The sequence below is a fragment of the Aphis gossypii genome, chromosome X, assembly GCF_020184175.1.
Source record: "Aphis gossypii isolate Hap1 chromosome X, ASM2018417v2, whole genome shotgun sequence".
In the NCBI taxonomy this organism is placed as follows: Eukaryota; Metazoa; Arthropoda; class Insecta; order Hemiptera; family Aphididae; genus Aphis; species Aphis gossypii.
The window spans coordinates 22,858,288-22,882,600 of NC_065533.1; the positions used below are offsets into that span (position 1 = coordinate 22,858,288).

At 34.0% G+C, this 24,313-nt stretch overlaps 2 protein-coding genes and 1 pseudogene across 2 annotated transcripts; all 3 read left to right on the forward strand.

The window, feature by feature from the left end:
- Positions 1 to 12,956: 12,956 nt before the first annotated feature.
- LOC126552020 (uncharacterized) lies at positions 12,957 to 16,538 on the forward strand (annotated as a pseudogene).
- A 71-nt stretch (positions 16,539 to 16,609) lies between these two features.
- LOC126552426 (uncharacterized) lies at positions 16,610 to 18,804 on the forward strand. Its single transcript, XM_050207125.1, is given in 4 exon segments — positions 16,610 to 17,437; positions 17,507 to 17,770; positions 18,087 to 18,751; positions 18,754 to 18,804. Coding segments are annotated over 4 exon segments (1,137 nt in total). The 5' UTR covers positions 16,610 to 17,280.
- A 1,461-nt stretch (positions 18,805 to 20,265) lies between these two features.
- LOC126552021 (uncharacterized) lies at positions 20,266 to 22,761 on the forward strand. Its single transcript, XM_050206497.1, has 8 exons — positions 20,266 to 20,296; positions 20,355 to 20,465; positions 20,522 to 20,832; positions 20,898 to 21,034; positions 21,090 to 21,265; positions 21,327 to 21,431; positions 21,487 to 21,982; positions 22,046 to 22,761. The coding sequence occupies exons 1-8, from the start codon at positions 20,275 to 20,277 to the stop codon at positions 22,068 to 22,070; spliced, it is 1,383 nt and encodes a 460-aa protein (XP_050062454.1). The 5' UTR covers positions 20,266 to 20,274; the 3' UTR covers positions 22,071 to 22,761.
- Positions 22,762 to 24,313: the final 1,552 nt, after the last annotated feature.

Sequence of the window (24,313 nt, forward strand, 5' to 3'; positions counted from 1 at the left end):
TCTTTAAACTGTTCATTGTCTGTCAGGTGCACTATTATCTTACCACCATCTTTAAGTGATTCTACATCTGATGTATTGGTATTTTCAACATTTTATTGAAGTATTTCTACTTAATCGACGTATAACATTATGTATGTGGCCAACCACTGTTTCGTGGTCACTACGATTACAGCAAGTGGGTCGGAACGATCATCGACATTTGTTTCAGAGAAATTTTTAAGTAAGTAGTTCAATATTGATATGGCAATAGTTGTCTGATAAATAAGATAAATACATATTTTATTAATTACTAGGTATGCCTTAATTTCTAGGATTGTGAAAGCCTACTTCGGCGTCTTCGAGGGGGTCAGGTAAAAATCGTTTTACTATGAATTTGGCCGGACATGGTAATCAGGTGTCTAGAAAAGAAATCATGCACCAAAAAAGTAGGAAAAATACTAAATTTGAGCAAATTAATACGAAAAATGGTAATTGAGTGTATAGCTATGAGTCTTAAACTGGTGTAATACCGTGTCGCATTGCATTCCTGGTTCTTTTTGTATAGGTATAAAAAAATATATTTAGAGAAAATGGTACCTAGTTGAATGTCTAGCTATCAGTCATCATATGATGTAAATCGATGTCCGAAAGTGGAATTCGCCTATGTCAGTATGGCGGATTGTCAAACTTCCGGATGTCGAACCTCTGGTGTAGGCTTGTTCGTAAAAATACTTAAAGTCGATTGCTTTGAGAGAGTCTAGCAGTTATCATCCGGTGAAAAAATAGTCCCGTTACTCGCGTGGTGCTGTTTTGTACGCCAATAAATATATACGGAATATCCTAGTTGATTAGAATGATTTTTTACATACTATTCATCCTATTTTCATTACAAACTAAAATGTTGATCAAATTCCCGTAACTATGGATCGAGTGAAAACCATTTTAAAAGAGACAATTGACGTAGTGCCATAAAGGTAATAATTGCATTTTTCATGTACATTTAATATGAAATTAAAATTTTTTATCATTAAATAATTAAATAAAATATACAAATTTAAAACAATACTTTTCATAGGTACTAAATAAATAATAAATTAAATAAAATTAAATACATTATTTCTGTATGGCTTTAAAGTGTTTAAACAGAATCTTGACTTAAGATCGGGTACACTTTTTTGTTATTTTTAATTGAATAGCGAACATGTTTTGTGTCTAGCGAGTCTTGATCAAAATGTTGATTTTTTTTGTGTGTTTTAACATTAAATAATGGGTAATACTAGAAAAAATTCCTGCCAACAGTTTTGCACTCCACCCAAAGGTTTTGTATAAAATAGTAATATTAATCCCCTTATCCACTAGTGTTAATATTAATTTTACAATAAAAAATATCCCCATCAGTCCCGAAACAAAAGTACCAATAGTTGTAAACCATCCCCAAAGTTGATGTAATTTATTTTCGACCATGTTGCTTATTGTCTGTTCGTCAATAAGATATTTATATTGCAGACCTTGGTTAGTCGTATCATATCCCATAGATTGTCTTATTAAATTATTTGTAGCAGCACTCACTTCTTGTGGAAACAATATATGTTGCTGAAAAGCTTTCATTGTGTCTTGTGTGTATATACCAGCATTCATAAGCGGTTTTGGACTTTTGTACGACCACGTCCAGGTTGTAGCCTGTTTGAGCTTTTGTGTTTTTTTATTTCTTGTATATTTGGTACAATACCAAACCAGTCTCCGTCCAAATTGAAGCCAGGTGGAAGTAATATATTACAATCAATTTGAGTTCCAAATTGTTGCAATATGTGCGTTTTGGGGGCCATGAAAAACGTTTTGTTGTTATATAAAACTGGTAGTTCATTAAAACATACCTTTTTTCTCGATATTTCAACATTTACCTTTTTACATTTTATTAAATATATTATTTCGCCTGTTTTCACTGCAGTAAAACCTATTCCTTCGCCCATAAGATACGAAAAGTCGGAAATGTTCGAAGAGGCTAGTGTAAGCTTTTGTTGTAATATTTTTCGTTCGAGATCACACTGTTTTTTAATTATGTCATTATACAATGATGTTATCGTAGATTTAAAGAAGTTTTCAACATAAACAAATTTTGTATTAACGTAGGCTAACAAATCAGTGTTTTGCGGAGAAATTGTTGTTGTCGTAAATCGATTGAAAAATGCGGTATCTACAAGTATGACTAACTGTATGTGTTCAGTTTGAATCACTGGCATCCATTATACCTATATTGTGGAAACGGATAAAATAGTATTTTCCGGCGGGGGTTCATTTGTAAAGATTCATATGTATACAACATGCCAGTCTTTCATATAATATTTTTTCATTTATAAAATCTTCTTTTTTGGCGTATTTTTTACTGATTTTTGGATTTTTGTTCTTAATTGTAGTTCTTATTTTTATATACGTATTTACTTGAAAAAGTTTGAGAATTTCAATAATTTTAAAAATATTTGGATGTTGGTGATAAAAATTAGAGTTAAAATCTGAATGAAAACTTTCACAAGCGTTTGTCGTATGGACTCTATCAGAACTTTGCCGCGCCCACATTTTCGGAGGAAAGATTGATTCATTTGATATATAATTGTCTATCAAATAATCACAAAAATCGGTTATAGCTGCATTTTCAGGGTTGTCTGCCATAAAATATTCTGTAAAACATTCTGCCACTTCCTCTGGCTTGAGAAAAGGAAGTCCAAAAATATGTACCAACCATTTTCCTACATCGTCATTTGCAGAATTAAATTGTGGTGCGTAACCTAAATTTTGAATTTTACGGTACCAAGCTTGGCCCAAATGAAAACGACATCCAAACACCTCTGTCTCCGGAAAAATTTCAAAAACTGCTTGATGCATTGCTATTTCAAAATCTAAAATAATTTTTTTAGGTATTACTCCAGCTATTTTTATTGTTTTCAATAATGCAATGTAAGTCTTTTTTTCTTTATTTGGCAATAAACAAAACATTAACGGAATGTATACTCCATTTTTAATGCCATGAATCGTGTATAGTTGCGTATAATATTTATCACTATAGTTAAAAGTACCATCCATATATAAAACATCTAATTCTTTTAAAAAGTCTATGTTTGTTTTACATGAAAAAATAACTATTTCATTTAGCGCATCATTTGCATATAAAAATAACTCACCTCTATTTGTTTTTATGTCTAATAAAGTTAATGTTTCGTGAATTTCTTTTCTTGATGTTGGCAGTTTGGGGAAACAATGCATCCTTGCATTATGTATATTCCTTGCTATGAGTTTTAAGTCGGGTGCAATCAAATCTCCTTCGTTAGCATAATTAGATACTTCTTTTCGTATTATTTTTGACGGTTTTTCAACGATAGAGTCTACAGCTTTTCTTTTGCAAGCATTACTTATTTTTTGCCGATTTAAAGTGCCATCACTTGTATGACTGTGATCAAAACAGGATTTATCTGTATTTATTAATTGGGCATTTTGACCCAAAGTATACACTTTTGCACTACACTTATTTAGAACACAACGCCACGTTATTTCATTTTTTTTAGATGTATGATGTTTAAAAAATTTAAAATTATTCAAAACTAGCAGTTGTTTGCCTTTTTCACTCAACATGAATGATACATTCTCGCTCATTGTGACTTTGTATAACTGTATATGATAACTATAGACGGATATTATGTACGGACACACGGATGTTTCGTCAAAACATGTTGATGTTACACAAATTATATAAAAACAACGTTCAAACGAAATTGTGTTCGATACTTTTGTAATGATGTATCAAACTGTACTGATAGATGACAAAAAAAAACAACTTTTAATAATATCTATAATGCTTTCTCCACATAAAATCAATAAAGATAAGATTGTGTGAAATCCAATATAATGAAACACGATTAATGTTATTTTTGTTTAGTTTCATTTATCGATAATTTCGGACCTACTACCTTTCGGTCCTTTCGAACATATAATCTTTCGAACAGATAATCTTTCGTACAGACAATCTTTCGTACAGTAAACGTTCGAACATATGGCATTCGAACACATGATTTTCGAACACATGACACGCTACCGTCTGTATTTGTATCTGTGTAGTATAAAATATGTTGATTTGAAGCTAAGAGTTGAATATTACAACAATATTATCCAGAAATTTTTCTTACAATAATATTTTTGCTCTATTGACATAAATTTAAACTCATTTAACCGTAAGTGCGATGGAAGTAAATAGTTTATGTTGTAAAGACTGCATTTAAAGAGTGATACAATTCCACACTCATTTTCACGCTCTAAAAGTTACGTGTAGTACTAACAACACAATTAAACTAATATTCCGGATCTATGCAAATATGTACATAATCATTGCTATCGATAAAGAATGTGTTACAATCGATCAGATTTTTGACATTATGAAACATTGAAGGTTAAACGCAGAATACATTACTACTCTTCTGCTTCGGTTGACCCATCGAACTCGCGATTTCGTTTAACTTGTACTTATTATGAGATCAAATAAATAAGAATTATATTTACCGTCGTTACCATAGTATTATTGTTTAGTGTAAATCCAATTTCTGGTTTCAATCCTATTTGTAACATGTCATCTGTTTCGTCAAATACGATTATTTGCAAAGCAGTGGAAGTTATCCAATCACGAGTTACAAAACATTATTTTAGATTGTAAAAGAACGATATCCGCATTAATGTGTGCTTCATATTTTCTTAATGACCTTATATTGTGGGACATGCAAGGAGAGTGGCACGTTGTGTGTCATAATTCTAGAAAAGCGTGGAATAAGAGCACAACTTGGTGTCCTGAGTCTGTACATTTCATGTTCAACTTTTGCAGAAGGTTTTGGTGGCTTTGCAGAAAATTAGTCTGTACGCAAACTTTGAGCCGAAGTTGCTCGACTACATCCTACATATAACATATTGCTTCTCGAGAATTTTTGAGGTATATGAAATGTTACAGATTAATATGTGGCACCTTGACTTTTGTGTACCGTCAATGCCAAAGCTTCCACTAAGGGCAATTGCATTCTAGTTACTTTATGGTGCTCTGCATTACCAAGTTGAAATTCTAATTTTATAATTTCAATCGGTGTCCACTTGCACATATCATCTGTGTGTTTGCCTTCGAGTTTTAGTTTGTTTTTTTATCTTCTGTCTGGTTATTGACTCCACATCTGCCTCATCAAACTTGATCCAAATTCTTTTTGCAACTTCTCTACCTCCTGCAGTCTGTCCTTTGTTTATTTGCATGAGTTCTCTGATTGCACCGTTTACTATGCCGTCTTCGGTTGAAATGTTTGCTATCATCATGTATTTAGCTGTTTCTTTTAAAACTAACCTTAAAGCTAAACCTATAGTCTTTTGTCGTGGCAATTTCTTGGCAGATTCAATATCCGATCGTTTCGCAGACGTATCAATGGCTTCGGATATTAAACTAACTTGATTTATAGATTTAAGCACTCTCCTATTCATTTCGTCGACTTCGTTATTTGTAGCCCAAAGATGCATTACTTGTGGTTAAAAAGTTATGTCTAGGTGGGTTATAGGATTTTGGAAATATTATAAATCACCTTCCTCCAACTGTCCTCTGGCCAACTTTGTTAACATTATTGCAAATTGTTTGTCATCTTTTTGGCACATTATTTCAGTCAACTCATAAAATTTGAATGTTTCCCATATAGATTTAATCGATATTTTTTCTACAGCATTTGGAAATTTAGACAATATTTCTTCAAAACTATCGTGTAATGGTGTTACCAATACCAGTGCTAATTGAAAGAAATTGCCAAACACTTTTATATTTATGTCGCCAAATGGTTTATTTATTCTTAATATAGACCTCAATCGTTGATCAATGTATCCCAGTGTTTTTATGACAACCATGAAAATTTCATAAATTATCAAAAGCTTTACATTGGCAAACTGACAACGTAGTGTATTTGAAATATCTGAACTTAACTTTGGTAACAATCCGGCAAATTGATTCAATGGTAGCTTGAACTTGGAATGAAGTGTTAATCCTTTTATTCCATAAGCTGCTTTACCTGTTGGTGCTGTCAGCAATACGGGAGGAAGTGACAGATCATCTATATCTGGTCTAAGATTTGCTATCCGAAATACAGATTGTGCTTATGCTCGTATAAGCATTGACTTTTCAACTTCGCTGGTCCAATGACAAATACCTTCATCGCAGGATGACCTTTTCCCCACAATTGACTTCTTATCACATTTGTTGTATGATATAAGAGTTGGCGTTGACCATCGTTTAGACATCCAATTAAGTCTTTAAACTGTTCATTGTCTGTCAGGTGCACTATTATCTTACCACCATCTTTAAGTGATTCTACATCTGATGTATTGGTATTTTCAACATTTTATTGAAGTATTTCTACTTAATCGACGTATAACATTATGTATGTGGCCAACCACTGTTTCGTGGTCACTACGATTACAGCAAGTGGGTCGGAACGATCATCGACATTTGTTTCAGAGAAATTTTTAAGTAAGTAGTTCAATATTGATATGGCAATAGTTGTCTGATAAATAAGATAAATACATATTTTATTAATTACTAGGTATGCCTTAATTTCTAGGATTGTGAAAGCCTACTTCGGCGTCTTCGAGGGGGTCAGGTAAAAATCGTTTTACTATGAATTTGGCCGGACATGGTAATCAGGTGTCTAGAAAAGAAATCATGCACCAAAAAAGTAGGAAAAATACTAAATTTGAGCAAATTAATACGAAAAATGGTAATTGAGTGTATAGCTATGAGTCTTAAACTGGTGTAATACCGTGTCGCATTGCATTCCTGGTTCTTTTTGTATAGGTATAAAAAAATATATTTAGAGAAAATGGTACCTAGTTGAATGTCTAGCTATCAGTCATCATATGATGTAAATCGATGTCCGAAAGTGGAATTCGCCTATGTCAGTATGGCGGATTGTCAAACTTCCGGATGTCGAACCTCTGGTGTAGGCTTGTTCGTAAAAATACTTAAAGTCGATTGCTTTGAGAGAGTCTAGCAGTTATCATCCGGTGAAAAAATAGTCCCGTTACTCGCGTGGTGCTGTTTTGTACGCCAATAAATATATATTAACTGATAATGGTAGTAAGGTAATATGATGTAAATCGAACCTAGCCTCCAATTATCTGTTGGTTTGTAATGATCTTTTTCTCCTATGTACTTTATAAAATTTATTTGTTGGCCATTTTCATCAGTTGCTCCAATTATCTCTTCTGGAATTTCTTCTGTTTGACTATGTTCACTCATCATATTAACACCTTGTGAATGAATCGTACGCATGAAGATAATGAAGACTGTGTTGGTAAACTGTGGATTAATAGTTTGGTACCTCTATCACAGAACTCATGCAGTGTTCTATGTAGGTACTATGTCTGCATTTGTATCTGTGTATATAATAAATATGATCCAATATAAATAGTACACTGAATACTTTAAACACGTTTCACAAAAATAATTTTTTTTTAATAAACATAATATTATAATTTTGTTATTATTGTATTATACTTTATATTGACTTGAAACCATAATGTTCATTTTTACTTTTCACATTTTACGTTTTTTACTTTTACTAATTGGAAAAGGTTGAATAAAGGTTGACATTTGTATATAGACTTTAGGATAAATATTATTGGATATTAGGCAGTGCAAATGATAATATAGGTATTTTTAGTCTTTTAACAATTAAGCAAATATACCAATATAGGATTGTACCCAGAAAATGGTGAACCAAAGTAACGCTAAGAAGTTTCTCGAAAAAGAGATATACCTATTGTATTTCTATGTGGGGATCGATCTTGTCTAATCCTCCTGGTGTCTTCGGTATTGATGTCGTATTTCTTGAGTCATTGATGTTGGCGATGTTTTCTTTTACTTTAAACTTGTATGTTGTGGTTGTGAGGTTTCACACTGGTCACTTGTATATTATGTCGGTGAGGTTTTACAATGCGCACTTGTATATTTATTTATTTATTTAACGCCAAACGGCAATTTATATGTACATTGTAATAATAGTAAGTTAACAAGAAATGATAGTAATGAAATAATATACATTAAAAACAGTAATTATAATTATAGACTTAAGTTTAAACTTATACTAAACAGTGTTTAAATTATATAGAGCACAAACTAAAGTAAAATAAAACTAAAGACGAAAACATACAGCAATAAATAACAATATAGTCAGCTACAGATCAGAAGCTATTAAGTAGGCGGAGCATTCTATCTAATGGATTATTATGGGAGTAATTAGTACGATGAGAGGAGACAAAATATAGAGAGTGATTTCTAGTGAAATGTACACTAACGCGAAAAGAGATAGAGGACAGAAGGTCTGGGGCATCTATTGAGCCGTTAAGGAGAGAGTCGATGAAGGAGAGGTCAGCATCCACACGTCGAGAAGCAAGAGTAGGTATATTTAAGGAAGTTCTAACTGATTGATAATCATGGGGGTGGGTGATCAATTTTGAGTATAAACGCGGCATAGGAAAGGAAGCGGTTTTGAACTCGTTCTAAACGTAGTTGGTCCTTAGCTAGATATGGGTACCATACAACTGAACCATATTCTAAGACAGAGCGAACAAGGAAAATATAGAGGGAACGAAGACATGTAGCGGACGTGAAAAGGCTAGTGTTGCGCTTTAAGAACCCTAGAATTTTTAACGCTCTACCAACAGTAACATTAATATGATGTTCAAAAGAAAGAGAAGAAGTTAGATAGAATCCGAGATCTTTGACAGTGGAAACACGTTCGAGAGTGGAACCATTAAGAGAATAAGGATGGATTATACAACTTCGTTTCCTATGAAATGACATAACATGACACTTGTTGAGGTTGTGTGTTAGGCCAATATGCTGGGCCCAGAGCGAAAAAGTATTGAGATCTGATTGCAGTTGGAGGCAGTCAGCCGGAGATGTAATTTTTTAAAAACATTTTAATATCATCGGAAAATAGAAGAACTCTAGAGGAAGAAATGTACCTGCTAATTGAGTTAACGAAAAGGATGAATAAAAGAGGACTGAGATGCCCTCCTTGGGGGACCCCTGAGGGAGCTATAAATAAGTCAGAGACAACGCCGTGTACTCTAACAAATTGCTTTCTTTGACTTAAACAAGATAGGAGCCACGATAGTAAAGGACTACCGATACCAAGCGAATCAAATTCAGAGATAAGGTGGCTATGAATGACTGTGTCGAAGGCTTTATTAAAGTCCATGAACACAGCATCAACTTGACAATCAGATTCAAAGCTTTTTAATATGTATGATGTGAAAGATAGGCTGCAAGTGACAGTAGATTTCCCACTGCTCATCCATGAGAATATGGTTAAGACTTCTTTTGATTGAGGAGTTGACAATGGACTCAAATAGTTTAGAAATGTGAAGTAGAATGGAAATAGGTCTGTAATTAGAAACAAGCGAGGGGTCTCCAGATTTAAAAACAGGGGTGACAGAACATGTTTTCCACGCAGCTGGAAAGATACCTTCATCAAGAGATAGCCTAAAGAGTAGAAATAAAGGGTAAACAATAGAATCTTGACAATTAAAAAGTAAACGTGCTGAAATCCCGTCCGGGCCATTAGAATTGGTGTTTTTTAAAGAGTTGAATACTCTTTTAGTCTGAAAACTAAAAAAATAATATAATAATAATAATTTATTATTTTTTATTGTAAAATATAATGTAATGTATTATTTATGTATGTGTGTATGGGATTAAGTGGTCTAAATAAATTGTAAGGCAAACGCAATTGCAACTAGCCTTGAAGGAATGCTTCAAATTTATTTATAACTTTATAAGTTATTAGATATTTCTAGTTATCTTAACTTGAGACTTATTATTTTAAATTTGCGCGATTACCTTCCTCCTGATGGTCGGAGGGTTCTCGAGGTCGTGATTCGAGAACGATCAAGTATACCGTTGATAAAATATTAGATGAATTATTAATTTATTAAAATCTAATAAATTAATAAATAAAATATGATACCTGTATAAAATTATGACTATATAAATATCGATGCGCATGCACCTTACCTTATCCGTAGCTGTCTGAAAACGCAGTCGATGTAATAAGGAGAGAAAGAATTATTTTAAATACTCAAGAAGAAATGGCTGAACACTGATTAAATTTCGTTTAAAAAAATGAAACGGCACAGTTGTCGCTCGCAGGATCTTTTAAGTGTGTGTATTATTTCAGTTAACTCATAAAACTTGAATGTTTCCCAAATAGATTTTATCGATAAAATTTCTACAGCACGTGGAAATTTAGACAATATTTCTTCAAAACTATCGTGTAATGGTGTTACCAATACCAGTGCTAATTGAAAGAAATTGCCAAACACTTTTATATTTATGTCGCCAAATGGTTTATTTATTCTTAATATAGACCTCAATCGTTGATCAATGTATCCCAGTGTTTTTATGACAACCATGAAAATTTCATCAATTATCAAAAGCTTTACATTGGCAAACTGACAACGTAGTGTATTTGAAATATCTGAACTTAACTTTGGTAACAATCCGGCAAATTGATTCAATGGTAGTTTGAACTTGGAATGAAGTGTTAATCCTTTTATTCCATAAGCTGCTTTACCTGTTGGTGCTGTCAGCAATACGGGAGGAAGTGACAGATCATCTATATCTGGTCTAAGATTTGCTATCCGAAATACAGATTGTGCTTATGCTCGTATAAGCATTGACTTTTCAACTTCGCTGGTCCAATGACAAATACCTTCATCGCAGGATGACCTTTTCCCCACAATTGACTTCTTATCACATTTGTTGTATGATATAAGAGTTGGCGTTGACCGTCGTTTAGACATCCAATTAAGTCTTTAAACTGTTCATTGTCTGTGAGGTGCACTATTATCTTACCACCATCTTTAGGTGAATCTACAACTGATGTATTTGTATTTTCAACATAATCTCCAACATCGGTTATTAGTACATCGTCTGGTACCCAATCTTCATCGTCTACAAGCTGATTGTTGTTACGGCCTTGTTCCACTTCTATTTGGATTTCATTATCGTGTAATTGGTTTTCTTCTACTTTATTGAACTGTTGGTACAACTTTTTTATTTGATCAATGTTTGTCTCATACACTTGTTTACAGTTCATATCTAACAAATCTGTTTTTTCATCGAGCCATGGTAAAAATAACATAATATTTTCTCTGTAAAAGTCTTTTTCATTTTTATCCACATTAAACCTAACATACCGTATGATTTTTCTGATTTTAAACACTTATATACACACTTGTCACAGAACTGATAAAGACAAACAAATGAAAAAGCGTCACTTCAACAAACCATATCCGCCAATGAATGAAATCTGTAAATAGACTCCGCTAATAGAAGACATAAGTAATCCGATCACAAGAAAAATTTCGTACACTACAATATGAAAAACTTCTGCAATACCTCAGGGACTTCAAGGACATTGATTCATCTTCAGACCCGTCATTAGAAGACATTTTACAAAAATTGTCAATTAAAGATGTTAATGAATATGAATCCTCTCCCAGGGGGACACTGCGTGTCACTTAACACCGAGTGTTACGGGCTTAGCGTACCCGGGGCCCCGAGCTGAGACTCCGCTAATAGAAGACATAAGTAATCCGATCACAAGAAAAATTTCGTACACTACAATATGAAAAACTTCTGCAATACCTCAGGGACTTCAAGGACAGTGATTCATCTTCAGATCCATCATTAGAAGACATTTTACAAAAATTGTCAATTAAAGATGTTAATGAATATGAATCCTCTCCCAGGGGGACACTGCGAAGTACAAACAAATTACAGAATTTGAAGTCCAAAAATAAGGAAACATTTATAAAAATAGAAATGTACAAACACAAAAGTAATGCAATTACTAAATTATAATTTATGCAAATTTTTACCTTAGTAATACATTAATATATACCTAACTATTATACTTATAAAAAAAAAGAAAAATTTACGAGTTGAAAAACTGTATTATTATTATTATATTATGTATTATTTTTCATTTTTTTTAATGACATTCGTGACAAAAGCCACAATTTTAACTATACCTGCATAATTTATAGATAGTCCTAAGTCTGTATAAAATGGGAAGTAAAATTGAAAATTCTTTTTCCTGGGAACCAATTCGGATATACCTTTCGTAACTACCCGGGAACCGATTCGGACGTTTGGGAACGAATTCGGATACACCGGCAACAAACACGCGGTTCACATAAGCGACCCGAATACGCGACCGCGCCATATGACCTGATGTGGTGGGGAGAACGTGTATAAAAACCACAACGCCCACACAGCATCCTGGCAGTGTAAAATCTCACCAACACATTATACAAGTTTAAAGTAAAAAAATACATCGCCAACCTCAACGCTTCAAGACACACGACGTCAATATCGAAGACACCAGGAGAACTGGACAAGATCGATTCCCACATAGAGATTTTATAGGTATATCTCTTTTTCGAGAAACTGTTTTTTGGCTTATCCTTATTATCGCCCCAAGATATTAGCGATTGCTACATAAATGAGTTGATGTCATTAAAACCTATCAATGAAAAGCTGGAAGATTTTTTTGATTATATCCTAGAAAATTATATTGATAAAGATTGTTTATTTCCACCAACAATGTGGGCTGAATATACAAGTAGTATAGAACGAACAACTAATTGCTGTGAATCATTTCACAGCAAGTTCAACAGTTGTTTCTATTCGGCAAATCCGAACATTTTTCAATTTATTGATGTGTTGAAAGAAGTTCAAATTGAAGCGTATGTTAAATTGCGAAGTACAAACAAATTACAGAATTTGAAGTCCAAAAATAAGGAAACATTTATAAAAATAGAAATGTACAAACACAAAAGTAATGCAATTACTAAATTATAATTTATGCAAATTTTTACCTTAGTAATACATTAATATATACCTAACTATTATACTTATAAAAAAAAAGAAAAATTTACGAGTTGAAAAACTGTATTATTATTATTATATTATGTATTATTTTTCATTTTTTTTAATGACATTCGTGACAAAAGCCACAATTTTAACTATACCTGCATAATTTATAGATAGTCCTAAGTCTGTATAAAATGGGAAGTAAAATTGAAAATGCTTTTTCGCGGGAACCAATTCGGATATACCTTTCGTAACTACCCGGGAACCGATTCGGACGTTTGGGAACGAATTCGGATACACCGGCAACAAACACGCGGGTCACATAAGCGACCCGAATACGCGACCGCGCCATATGACCTGATGTGGTGGGGAGAACGTGTATAAAAACCACAACGCCCACACAGCATCCTGGCAGTGTAAAATCTCACCAACACATTATACAAGTTTAAAGTAAAAAAATACATCGCCAACCTCAACGCTTCAAGGCACACGACGTCAATATCGAAGACACCAGGAGAACTGGACAAGATCGATTCCCACGTAGAGATTTTATAGGTAAATCTCTTTTTCGAGAAACTGTTTTTTGGCTTATCCTTATTATCGCCCCAAGAAATTAGCGATTGCTACATAAATGAGTTGATGTCATTAAAACCTATCAATGAAAAGCTGGAAGATTTTTTTGATTATATCTTAGAAAATTATATTGATAAAGATTGTTTATTTCCACCAACAATGTGGGCTGAATATACAAGTAGTATAGAACGAACAACTAATTGCTGTGAATCATTTCACAGCAAGTTCAACAGTTGTTTCTATTCGGCAAATCCGAACATTTTTCAATTTATTGATGTGTTGAAAGAAGTTCAAATTGAAGCGTATGTTAAATTGCGAAGTACAAACAAATTACAGAATTTGAAGTCCAAAGTAGTTTGATTTGGACAGTTCTGATGTATGAGCCCTTGAGCCCTTGAGCCTTGAGCCGCTGAGCCACGCCCCCCTACCGCCACCCGCTCCACTACGTGTATGACGTATTTTTGCTGAGCCACACCCCCCTACCGCCACCCGCTCCTACACGTACATGACGTATTTTTGCCGCCGCCACCCGCTCCCACACGTACATGACGTATTTTTCGCCGCCGTCATGGTTATCATGTTATCAATTACGCTTATCATTTTATTGTACATGCACCATATTATTGTACACGCACCATATTATTGTACATTTATATTCGAGTCATCATGCACATGCGCAGAAGAACTATTTTATCATATTGTTGTACATATACATATTTCAGTCACCAGTTACATTATCAACGTCTTTAATAACGTTTTTCATTAAATAATGCAAAAAATAATAATAATCTGGTGTTAGAATCGAACCGGGATATGTACAAACGTAACCAAACATATATTCCCCACTTCAACTCTAACTCCATTGATAATTTTTGTTAAAACTGTTATATATAAAGTATTTTATTGTAATCGACAGGTCCGAGTAGAAATATGAGGAATTTATTTCAGTACATCGACATGCATCGACATGTCCGAGCAGTCTATTGTTATTTACATCTATAAGATATGTATTTAAGCCCCGAATTATGAGTCACACGTCCATCCTTTGTCATTAAGGAATGTACCCCTACCTATTATTGTCTGAAATGCACATATGCTTGGCTCTACAAGAGCAGACAATCATTCAGTCTGTCCTCAGCCTTATACTGTTTCTCACGTCTCAACCGTTCTCTCGCAGTTTTTATATTTTTTCAGTGTTAAATATTTTTATAAGTGATGGCTGGATCAATCGCTGACAACTCTGCCTTGTATAAAAAGAAGACCTTTACTTATGTGCCACCGACACCACCAGCTGAACTCATCGAATCTACTAGCTACACACTAGACTTTGCATCCCGTAAGTTTGTACATATTGGTTTTGACCCGAGTGAAAAATTACAAGTCGTTGTTCATTTATTAACTTCATCGCGGTACGTGCATATTACTACAGATTTTATGAAAAAAATATTCGGGTTCATGGGGCATATCTTGTCGTTCATATCAGACACACCACAAAAATATAAGCGAGTTATATTTTATGAAGACGAAAAAATGAAACTATCGAGTATGATGTACAGCGGAGAAAATGTGTTGGTGATCGAAACAAAAAATCGCGATGGATGTAGAGTACTGTTGAATCGGGGCGACCTTCTTCGACTTCAATATCTCGAATGTTCTATTTTCGAGAGCATCGTGCGAAAAGAAGTATTCACCGCTCTATTGATTATAAAACAATATGAAGAAATTGTCGAGTACCTCGACAAGAAATGAAGGCAGCATATATCACCGCCGAAAACTGTTGATGAGATGGTAGTTTTCATTAAGAACATACAAGACGATCGAGTCGTTAAGTCCGTTCCAAATTTCTCCAATCAAATACAGATGTGTGCAGCTGAACAGTTAGCTGAATCATTGTTACACCAGAACATCTCGCATGAGGTAATTAAAAAATATATTATTATTCCTTAAACAACAATTATAAAATATTTTTTTTAAATTTTAGTATTCCAATGAAACGACGGTCATTTCGCCAATGTCGTCACCAACACCAATGTCACCACCTACACCGATGTCAACACCACCACCGACATCACCACCACCGAATTTCACAATGCAATCGCCGAGCAGAGCAGTCGATGAAAACGATGGGCCGTTACATTTCAACTCGCGATCATTATCGAAAACGTACAACTTCGATTCAGCCGTATCGGAAATGTATTTTGTACCAAAACGTAAACTATTTTAATTTCAGATATGTATTGTGTAAAATAAAAAGACATGTATATAAAAAAAGTATTTTCATTTATTAATATTAAGTTTTACAATATTTACAAGGTTCTTACTTCTCCGTTAAACGGATTGTAAGTTATAATTTGGTCGTGTAATATTAAACAATATGCTGAAGTGGAAGCTGGAAACGCTTCGTCTGCTTCTAGTTCAATCCTTAGGTCGACAGTTGACATTTTTACATTATCGTTCTGCTTGCTCATATCAACAACTATAATCGGACACAGATTTTTGAAATCTGATCGGTTCAGTAGAGGTGTCACTTCGTCATGGCCGTAGTAAGATTTTTGAAACTCTACATAGGCGCGGTATAATGTAGCCAACTTATTCCTGTGGTGTGGAATGCTCGATTTCATTTTTATGCAATGAATGTCGAATAAAAAAAGGAGAGTTTTGTAAAAATTATCATTTAGTTAATAATTCAAAGTGGTTTTCAATTATAAGTAGGAAATTTAATAAGACTAAATTAATATGGTTAATAGACGAGCTCGCTACATTTTCTGGATATGATTTCGAGGTATTGCTACGCGAGCTATTTGAAACCGTATATCAGATACAATGTGACAGAGGACATGATTTTTGGAAAAAAAAAATTAGTCAAAAAAGTATCACTCTTCGAACAAATCCAGATAGCTCAAATTATTGGTGTAATTTAATTTTTAAGATATTAGAATTAAAATGTAAAGACGTCGATTTAAATTGTGTTATAAGTAAAAATAATTTAATTGTAAAAAAAATTAATGAAAAATATAAAAAAAATAAATTTTTAGATGAATTAGATATTATACACGACGCAAAAAATATGTTAGCTGTTGAAAATGCACGTAATGCGGGATTCGGATCAAGTAGATCTGAAATGTGGTAGTATTTCAACAGTTTTTATTATTTTAATTTATCATAATTTTAACGTATCTATTTAATGTAATTTAATTAAATAATATTTCCCATCAATAAATATATTCAAACAAATTTTATAATTCTTTATAATCTCAAAGCGGTATATGTCGATAATAACAACTATTTTTATAAAAGTTAGCTCGAAATAATATAATAATCATAATTTTTGTCAAATGCTGCGTAAACAACACGACGGCACGGTATGCGTTATGTAACATGTTCTATTGTTAACGGAATGACCTGTCCCAGCCGGTCTTTCGTTCTATTATGTTCGACACGCGCAGGTCAGTTTCCAGAATCGGTAATAAAACTCTGTCCAATACATTGATACCCAAAATAATTAAAAATCTATAGCGATGTACACAATTATCATGGTAAATACCCAATTAATATTTTACCTAGCCCTAGTTTAATTTGTCTTCATCACCGCAAATGCTAAGACACTTGCCCCGTTGTCGACCGATGTATAATCAGTCTGTTCTAGACATTTATAGCGTTTACTTTGCCTTTGCTCTCTCCGTGTTTTCACAGTCCTTACACAACAGTGTTAACAATTTTTCTCAGTGTTAATTTTCCAAGTGTTTAAACACTTTATTTTCATCCGTTTTATCTTAAACATTTTAAACATGTTTAAATGCGATCAGTGCCCCTCGGTTTTCACCGCAAAACATAATTTAACTGTGCACCAAAAGAAGCATACCGGTGTGCGTATTCCATGCACCGTATGTCCATCAACATTTTCTTTCAAGACCAGCCTCAACAAACATTTGAAGAACGCTCATGGTATGTAATAAAAGTTTAAACTGTATCTTATTTATTCAATACTAATTTGTAACTATTATTTTTTCTAAGGTATCATTAACGTTCCGGCTCACTTGAGACCATTGCCTGCTGCTCCGATCATCAATCAGCAAACACGACCAAGCGTGATACAGTTCGCGCCTCCTACCACCCCGCAGATTCAAATAGCGCCTCAAATTTTTGTACCGGATGTCCCGGCTGGTGGATCGCGCGTGTTATCCGAAGATGTCCCGACTGGCGGATCGCGCGTGTTATCCGAAGATGACATATGTATGTTCGCAATGGATGCATATGAAATGCTAGACGCCGATACAGGTTAGTTTTATTTAATTTATCCGAATTTATTAGATTTTTAAGAGACCCGCTGATTTTTCCTCCGTAGATTTTTTTTAAGAAATATCGTAAGATTTAAAATAAATTTTTAAAATTACGTGTCGTTAAATTAGTTTTATTAAATTATAAGTCCGATAGTTATATTCATCACTTGTAATAATTTTTTAAATAAATACATCAGTAGATTTTATTTATCAGACGCGATGTTAATTAGAAATTTAATAGATTCAACATTAAATTTAACGCAGTAGATATTAATTATGGCTTTTTTTTTTTTTTTTTTTTTTTTTCGTTAAAGAATCTTACACTTCTGCTGTAAATGGTAAACGCGTTTCTGTTGCCAACACCACCTCAGCTGCTAGGGCAAAAAAGGCGCGTATGGATCTCGTTAAATCCCCCGGGTTTAATGAAATGTCGTCGTCCGCAAATAGGAAGATCGTGTGGTACTACGCTAAAAATATCACCAATACAAAAATTTATTCAGACTTTCTCCGTCCACTTATACCTGAGCTAATAAATTTATTGAAAACGTACGTACAAAAACATGCGATTAAATTTAATTTGAAACTTGAGGCGACCTATAACCGTCCGAACGTACCAAACTCATCGGAGAACAGGGCATTCAAGACTTCAGCGGTAGAAATTTTTTCCGACAGTGATATTAGAACGATTGTAGAGATAGCGTATATGAAGTTGATGAAGGAGAAGGATGAATATATGGGGAGAGGTAGTGGTTTTACTTTAGAATCCATAGACGGGTTATTATTGGCGGTGTACAAATATACTCCGATGGGCGGATCATCGTATATAGAGTTACCGGTGTATATCGACAGGAAGCGGGCGACTGTAAACCCACAGAACGTAGACCGGTATTGTTTCAAGTGGGCGATTCTCGCGAGGCATGTGACGGGGACGGCGGTATGCCGTGTCGGAGAAAATTACATGCAACATGAAGATAAATATAATTTTGATTGCATCACCTTCCCTACACCTCTCTCAGATATACTGAAATTTGAAAAAAATAATATTAACGTGTCCATAAACGTGTACGGCCTCGATAAAAAATTTCAAATACCGAAATTGCCGAGGTATGAGGTCTACCCGCTATGTGTTGTTGACGAAGAAAAATCCAATCACTTCGACCTGTTACTGATAACGGACGGTGACAACTCGCATTATACATACATTTCAAATTTTTCCCGACTCATACGTAAACAAAAAACCGGACATGATGGGCGTGTCGTGTTTTGTAAAAGGTGTTTTACCAGTTTCGACAACCGAAATTTAAAATACAAGCTGAGCGGGCATGAGGCTCTAAACCAGCACAAATTGATTTGCGGGGCGCACAAGCCGATTCTACCGGAGATGCCGAAGGAGGGTGATAGCATTGAGTTTAGGGCGTGGAAAAAGACACAGCGACACCCTTTTGTTATTTATGCGGATTTCGAAGCATTGTTGGTGAAGACGGAGGAAAAGAAAGGCGAGAGTACTACAATTATACAGAGACACGAAGCGATGAGTTACGGGTTTTTAGTGAAGGCGAGCGACAACGTACCGGAGGAGTTATTGGAAGAGTACGAGATACCGGCGGGGCCGGTAATCTACAGAGGCAGCGAAGACAGAACGGACGTGGCGAGACATTTTGTGGAGATGATAGTTGAGGTGGCCCAGAAAATTGAAAAACTGATGAAGACAAATTTTCCTATAAAAATTAGTGAGGGCGAAGAAAAAACACATCAAGAGTGTAATACGTGTAATTTATGTAAATGTTGTTTAGCCGGGGGCGATAAGGTTAGGGATCACGATCATTTGACGGGGAAATTTAGGCAGACTTTGTGCTCTAGGTGTAACTTAGAGTTACAACAACCTAAATTTGTCCCCGTCTTTTTCCATAATCTATCAAACTATGACGCACATCTTATTGTAACGGAACTTGGATATGATACTCAGACTATCAACGTTATTCCGAACAGCGATGAGAAATATATATCTTTCTCGAAATATATAAGTAGTACCTTCACTGTTCGGTTTATCGACACGTTCCGGTTTATGGCGTCGAGTCTGTCGTCCCTGGCTGAAAATTTGGTTACACCCGAACATGACAACTTCCGTGAGACAGCCAAACATTTTGTCACCGGAGATATGCCGCTCGTGACTCGTAAGGGTGTGTACCCGTACGAGTACACGGATAGTTGGGAGCGGCTGAAGGATATGAGTTTACCGAGGAAGCAAGATTTTTATAGTACGTTGACAGAGACCGGGATCAAGGATAATGAGTTTAAGCACGCGAAGGAGGTCTGGGACCACTTCGACTGTAAGACGCTTGGTGACTACAGTGACTTGTATTTGAAGATTGATGTGCTGTTGTTGGCGGACGTCTTTGAAAACTTCCGCGACCTATGTATGAGCGCGTACAACCTGGCTTGAGTTTTGACGCGATGCTTAAGTTTACCGGTCAAAAGCTACAGTTATTGCATGATTACGACATGTTGCTGATGTTCGAAAATGGTTAGTATATATATTATTTTTAAAAATGTACATATAATAATCTTATTTATTTTTATAGGTATACGTGGTGGACTAGTGCAAGCGAGCAAACGGTATGCGAAGGCGAATAATGTCAAGACCCCGGGATACAACGAGACGAAGGATAAATCATGGATAATTTATCAGGACTGTAAGTATAATTTTTACAACAAATTTTTTCAAACTTAATTTATTTTTATTTTATAGGTAACAACTTGTATGGATGGGCAATGTCTCAGTACATGCCGTACGGTGGGTTCAACTGGGTTGAACCTACATTGAATGGATTAGATGATTTGGATGACACCTCCCCCATAGGACGTGTGTATGAGGTGGACGTGACGTACCCACAACACCTACACAACGAGCATAACGACCTGCCTTTCTTACCCCAAAACAGTATGCCGAGTGGTTCGAAGGTAAGAAAGTTGATGGCAACGTTCGAAAAGAAGGATAATTATATTATACACTATCGAAATCTGCAGCAGGCGATTAAGAATGGACTTATAGTTGAAAAGGTAAATATTTATATTTTATATGATTTTTAAACAGATTTTTTAAAAAAATTTTCTTATTTTTACAGGTACATAGAGTAATACAATTCAACCAGTCTGACTGGCTGGCTAAATATATTGAGTTGAACACCGAGATGAGGAAGAAGGCAAAGAATGATTTTGAGAAAGACTTTTTTAAATTAATGAATAACGCTGTATTTGGTATGTCACTTTATTTATTAAATTTATTCTATTTTTACTAACATTTTTATTTTTACAAGTAAAACAATGCAATCGAAGAGGAAGGAGATGAAGATGGAGTTGGTGTCATGTGAAAGGAGATTGCAAAAAATTATAAACAAGTGTACGTTCAAACACTGTACAAATTACAATGAGAACCTTAATGCTGTCGCCCTGGAGAATAAGATTATTAGATTTGACAAACCTATTTATATTGGTAAATATACTTTTTTTTAAATTACATTTTTATCATTTATTAACACAATTATTATTTACAGGATTTGCAGTACTAGATATAAGTAAGACGCTGATGTACGACTATCATTATAATGTAATGAAGAAATTCTACAGAGACAAAATTAAATTAATGTACACTGATACAGGTAAATATATTAAAACTATACTCATGTATATAATATATTAATTTTTTTTTTCCAGATTCACTAGTATATCATATTGATACTGAAAATTTTTATGTGGACTTGGCGGTTAATCGTAACTTGTTGGACCGGATGGACACCGCCAACCTGCCCAATGACCATCCGTGCTATGTGGCAGAAAGAAAGAAGTCTCCGGGGTACTTTTCTGATGAGGTGGATGGGAATGTGATTACCGAGTTCTGTGCGTTGAGGGCAAAGTCCTACGCTTTTAATGTGTATGCTGGAGCAGAGGACAGAGTTGGTGGTGAAAAGATCAAGGCGAAGGGTATCAGAGCTCATGTTGTTAAGAACCACATGACGATGGAAGATCATAGGAAGTGTTTGTTTGGTGAAGCTGGAGTGGAGGCATACAAGGAGAATGTATCAATACGGTCATTCAACCACCAGCTAGTAACGATAAAGACCAGGAAGCTGACCTATAACAACTATGATGATAAGAGGGTGGTGTTGGAAGATAAAATAAACACACTAGCCCATGGACATTACAGTATAGAGTAAGTTATTAGAATATATACATATTAAAATTATTTTACTAACATTTTATCTTAATTTTACAGGAGAGATGAACCAGAGGATGAGTAGACAGAACTTCAACATTACTTTTTATATATTGTATATTTTTTTCTGTTAATTAGTTTTATTGTAAATATTATACGTTATATAGTTTGTTATATTTGAGATAGATTATTGTATATAACTTTTGTATTTAGATGTCACGGTTGGATACACCAACGATTGTAAAATAACTCAAATTGAAATTATTGTAAATACTGTCTAACAGAATGTTTTTAAGTTAGATTAGTGTATAAACTTACAGTATTTCCCCCCCCCCTTTATAATGTATAATTGATAGATAATTAAGTTTTTTCATATTTATAATGTATAATTGTTAGATATTTAAGTTAGTTTACAATGATTTCTTATAATATTTTTTTTCCTGTTAATAATCATGTTTTTTCTGTTTCAGGTTGATGGAAGCCCATACATATTTAAAAACCTGTGTAAATGTTAACATATATAAATGTATGTTAGCATATAAATAAAAAAAAAAAAACAATGTTAAAATATTTTCATGTTTATTCAATAAAATGTATACAATTTTTAAGAATTATTTATAAACCATTTCCTTATAGCAAATACTTTATAGAATGTACACTGTTTAGGATTTAAGTCCTTATGAAAGATACAACAAGGTAAATTTTCTTCATCACAAATTTGTTCCAGTCGAGGACAGCCCAGGTCTTCAATGTTGATGATTGTGACGTGAGGTATAAACTCCATGATAAGTTGTTTTTTCTGTTCACCTTTAATGTAAATGTATGTAGACTTTAAAGAATTCAATATTCTACTTAGCTCTTCATATTCTATATCACCATAATCTATAGATATCTGATGATAATTACATTCTAACCACTTGTTAGTTTTTCGACCCTTGTTGTCCTGTATAGATTTTGAATTTTTAAAAATCCAGTGCTGAGTCGCCCATGTTTCTGTGTCTACAATAGACAATTCTTTAATAAATTATTTATTTTTTGCTCCAAGAATGCATTGAATGTCCATGATCGAGGATGACATCGTAACAGGTTTGATTTTACACAAAAATGACATTTATGTAAAAAAAAAAATTAATTTTTCTTAATATAATTTTCTTCGATGATTTTCAAACGAGTGTTTAAATCTGAAATATATGATCCATGATTCGGTAAAGAATTTTCATCAAATATACCCGTTATGCGTTTTATTTCGGCATTTACACTGTCTATAGAAGAAAGTGTAAAAGAGAGTTTTGTATCTGTTTCTATATAATTATTAAACAGCTCCGACATGCGATTTTCCAGCGTTAGTAGATGAACAACATTACTTTTTATGTTATGAATTTCTTTCTGCTGATTATTTATTTCATTTTGTAATGTTTTATTACTTGACTGAATATCTGATATAATTTTTTTTGTTTCACTAGCTGGAGAACCTCCAAACACGTTCATGGTTTTAATACTACTGACACTATATTTTAACATCGCGTGTATTTATCCAACTATTATGTGTGTTATCAAATCCGAGCCACTTGACAAGCATCTGATTTTGCTTTTTACGTATAATTTTTTCGATCAGATATTCGTTCGGGTGATCAGTTTTATGTATTTCAGCCGAGTAAAAACAACCGGAAATCGGTTTACCCGTATAATCTTGTAACTGATAAATGACGGGCAATGTTCTATTTATTTTGATAATCTCAAATATTTCCGTAGACCAATTGGGTAAATAACCTTTTGTAAACACACCTTTTTGTGTACTGATACGGACGTTATCACCAACTTTGAATTTAATTTTCTCATTATTAATCTCATGTTGTTTTATTGTAACTGACAAAGGATTTAAATCTGCTTGCGTCGGAGTCATTCCTATCGTTGATCGTTCTATGTTTTGAATTGTTATATTCGTTAAGCAGCTTTGGTAAAATTGAAATCCATTCGTGTGAACCACGCGCCGTAAATTCTCTAAACATTTTTTCTTTTAATGTACGATTAAATCGTTCGACAATGCACGCTTTCATGATGCTAAACGTAGAATATTTGTGAATATTATATTTGGTCATCAATGTGTCGAAAATGGTGTTGTAAAATTCTTTACCGTTATCTAGTTGTAAAAGTTTCGGTGAGCGGTCTAGTAATATTTTAGACATTGCGTTTGTGAAAAACGTTATTAAAGACGTTGATAATGTAACTGGTGACTGAAATATATGTACAACAATATGATAAAATAGTTCTTCTGCGCATGTGCATGATGACTCGAATATAAATGTACAATAATATGGTGCGTGTACA

Bases quoted from the DNA above. Each gene is read 5' to 3' on its own strand.
- LOC126552021 (XM_050206497.1), top strand. From the start codon at position 20,275: ATGTTGCTGATGTTCGAAAATG. The intron at 21,266-21,326 runs GTAAATATACTT...TATTATTTACAG, and splicing joins TGACAAACCTATTTATATTG to GATTTGCAGTACTAGATATA. The intron at 21,432-21,486 runs GTAAATATATTA...TTTTTTTTCCAG, and splicing joins ATTAATGTACACTGATACAG to ATTCACTAGTATATCATATT.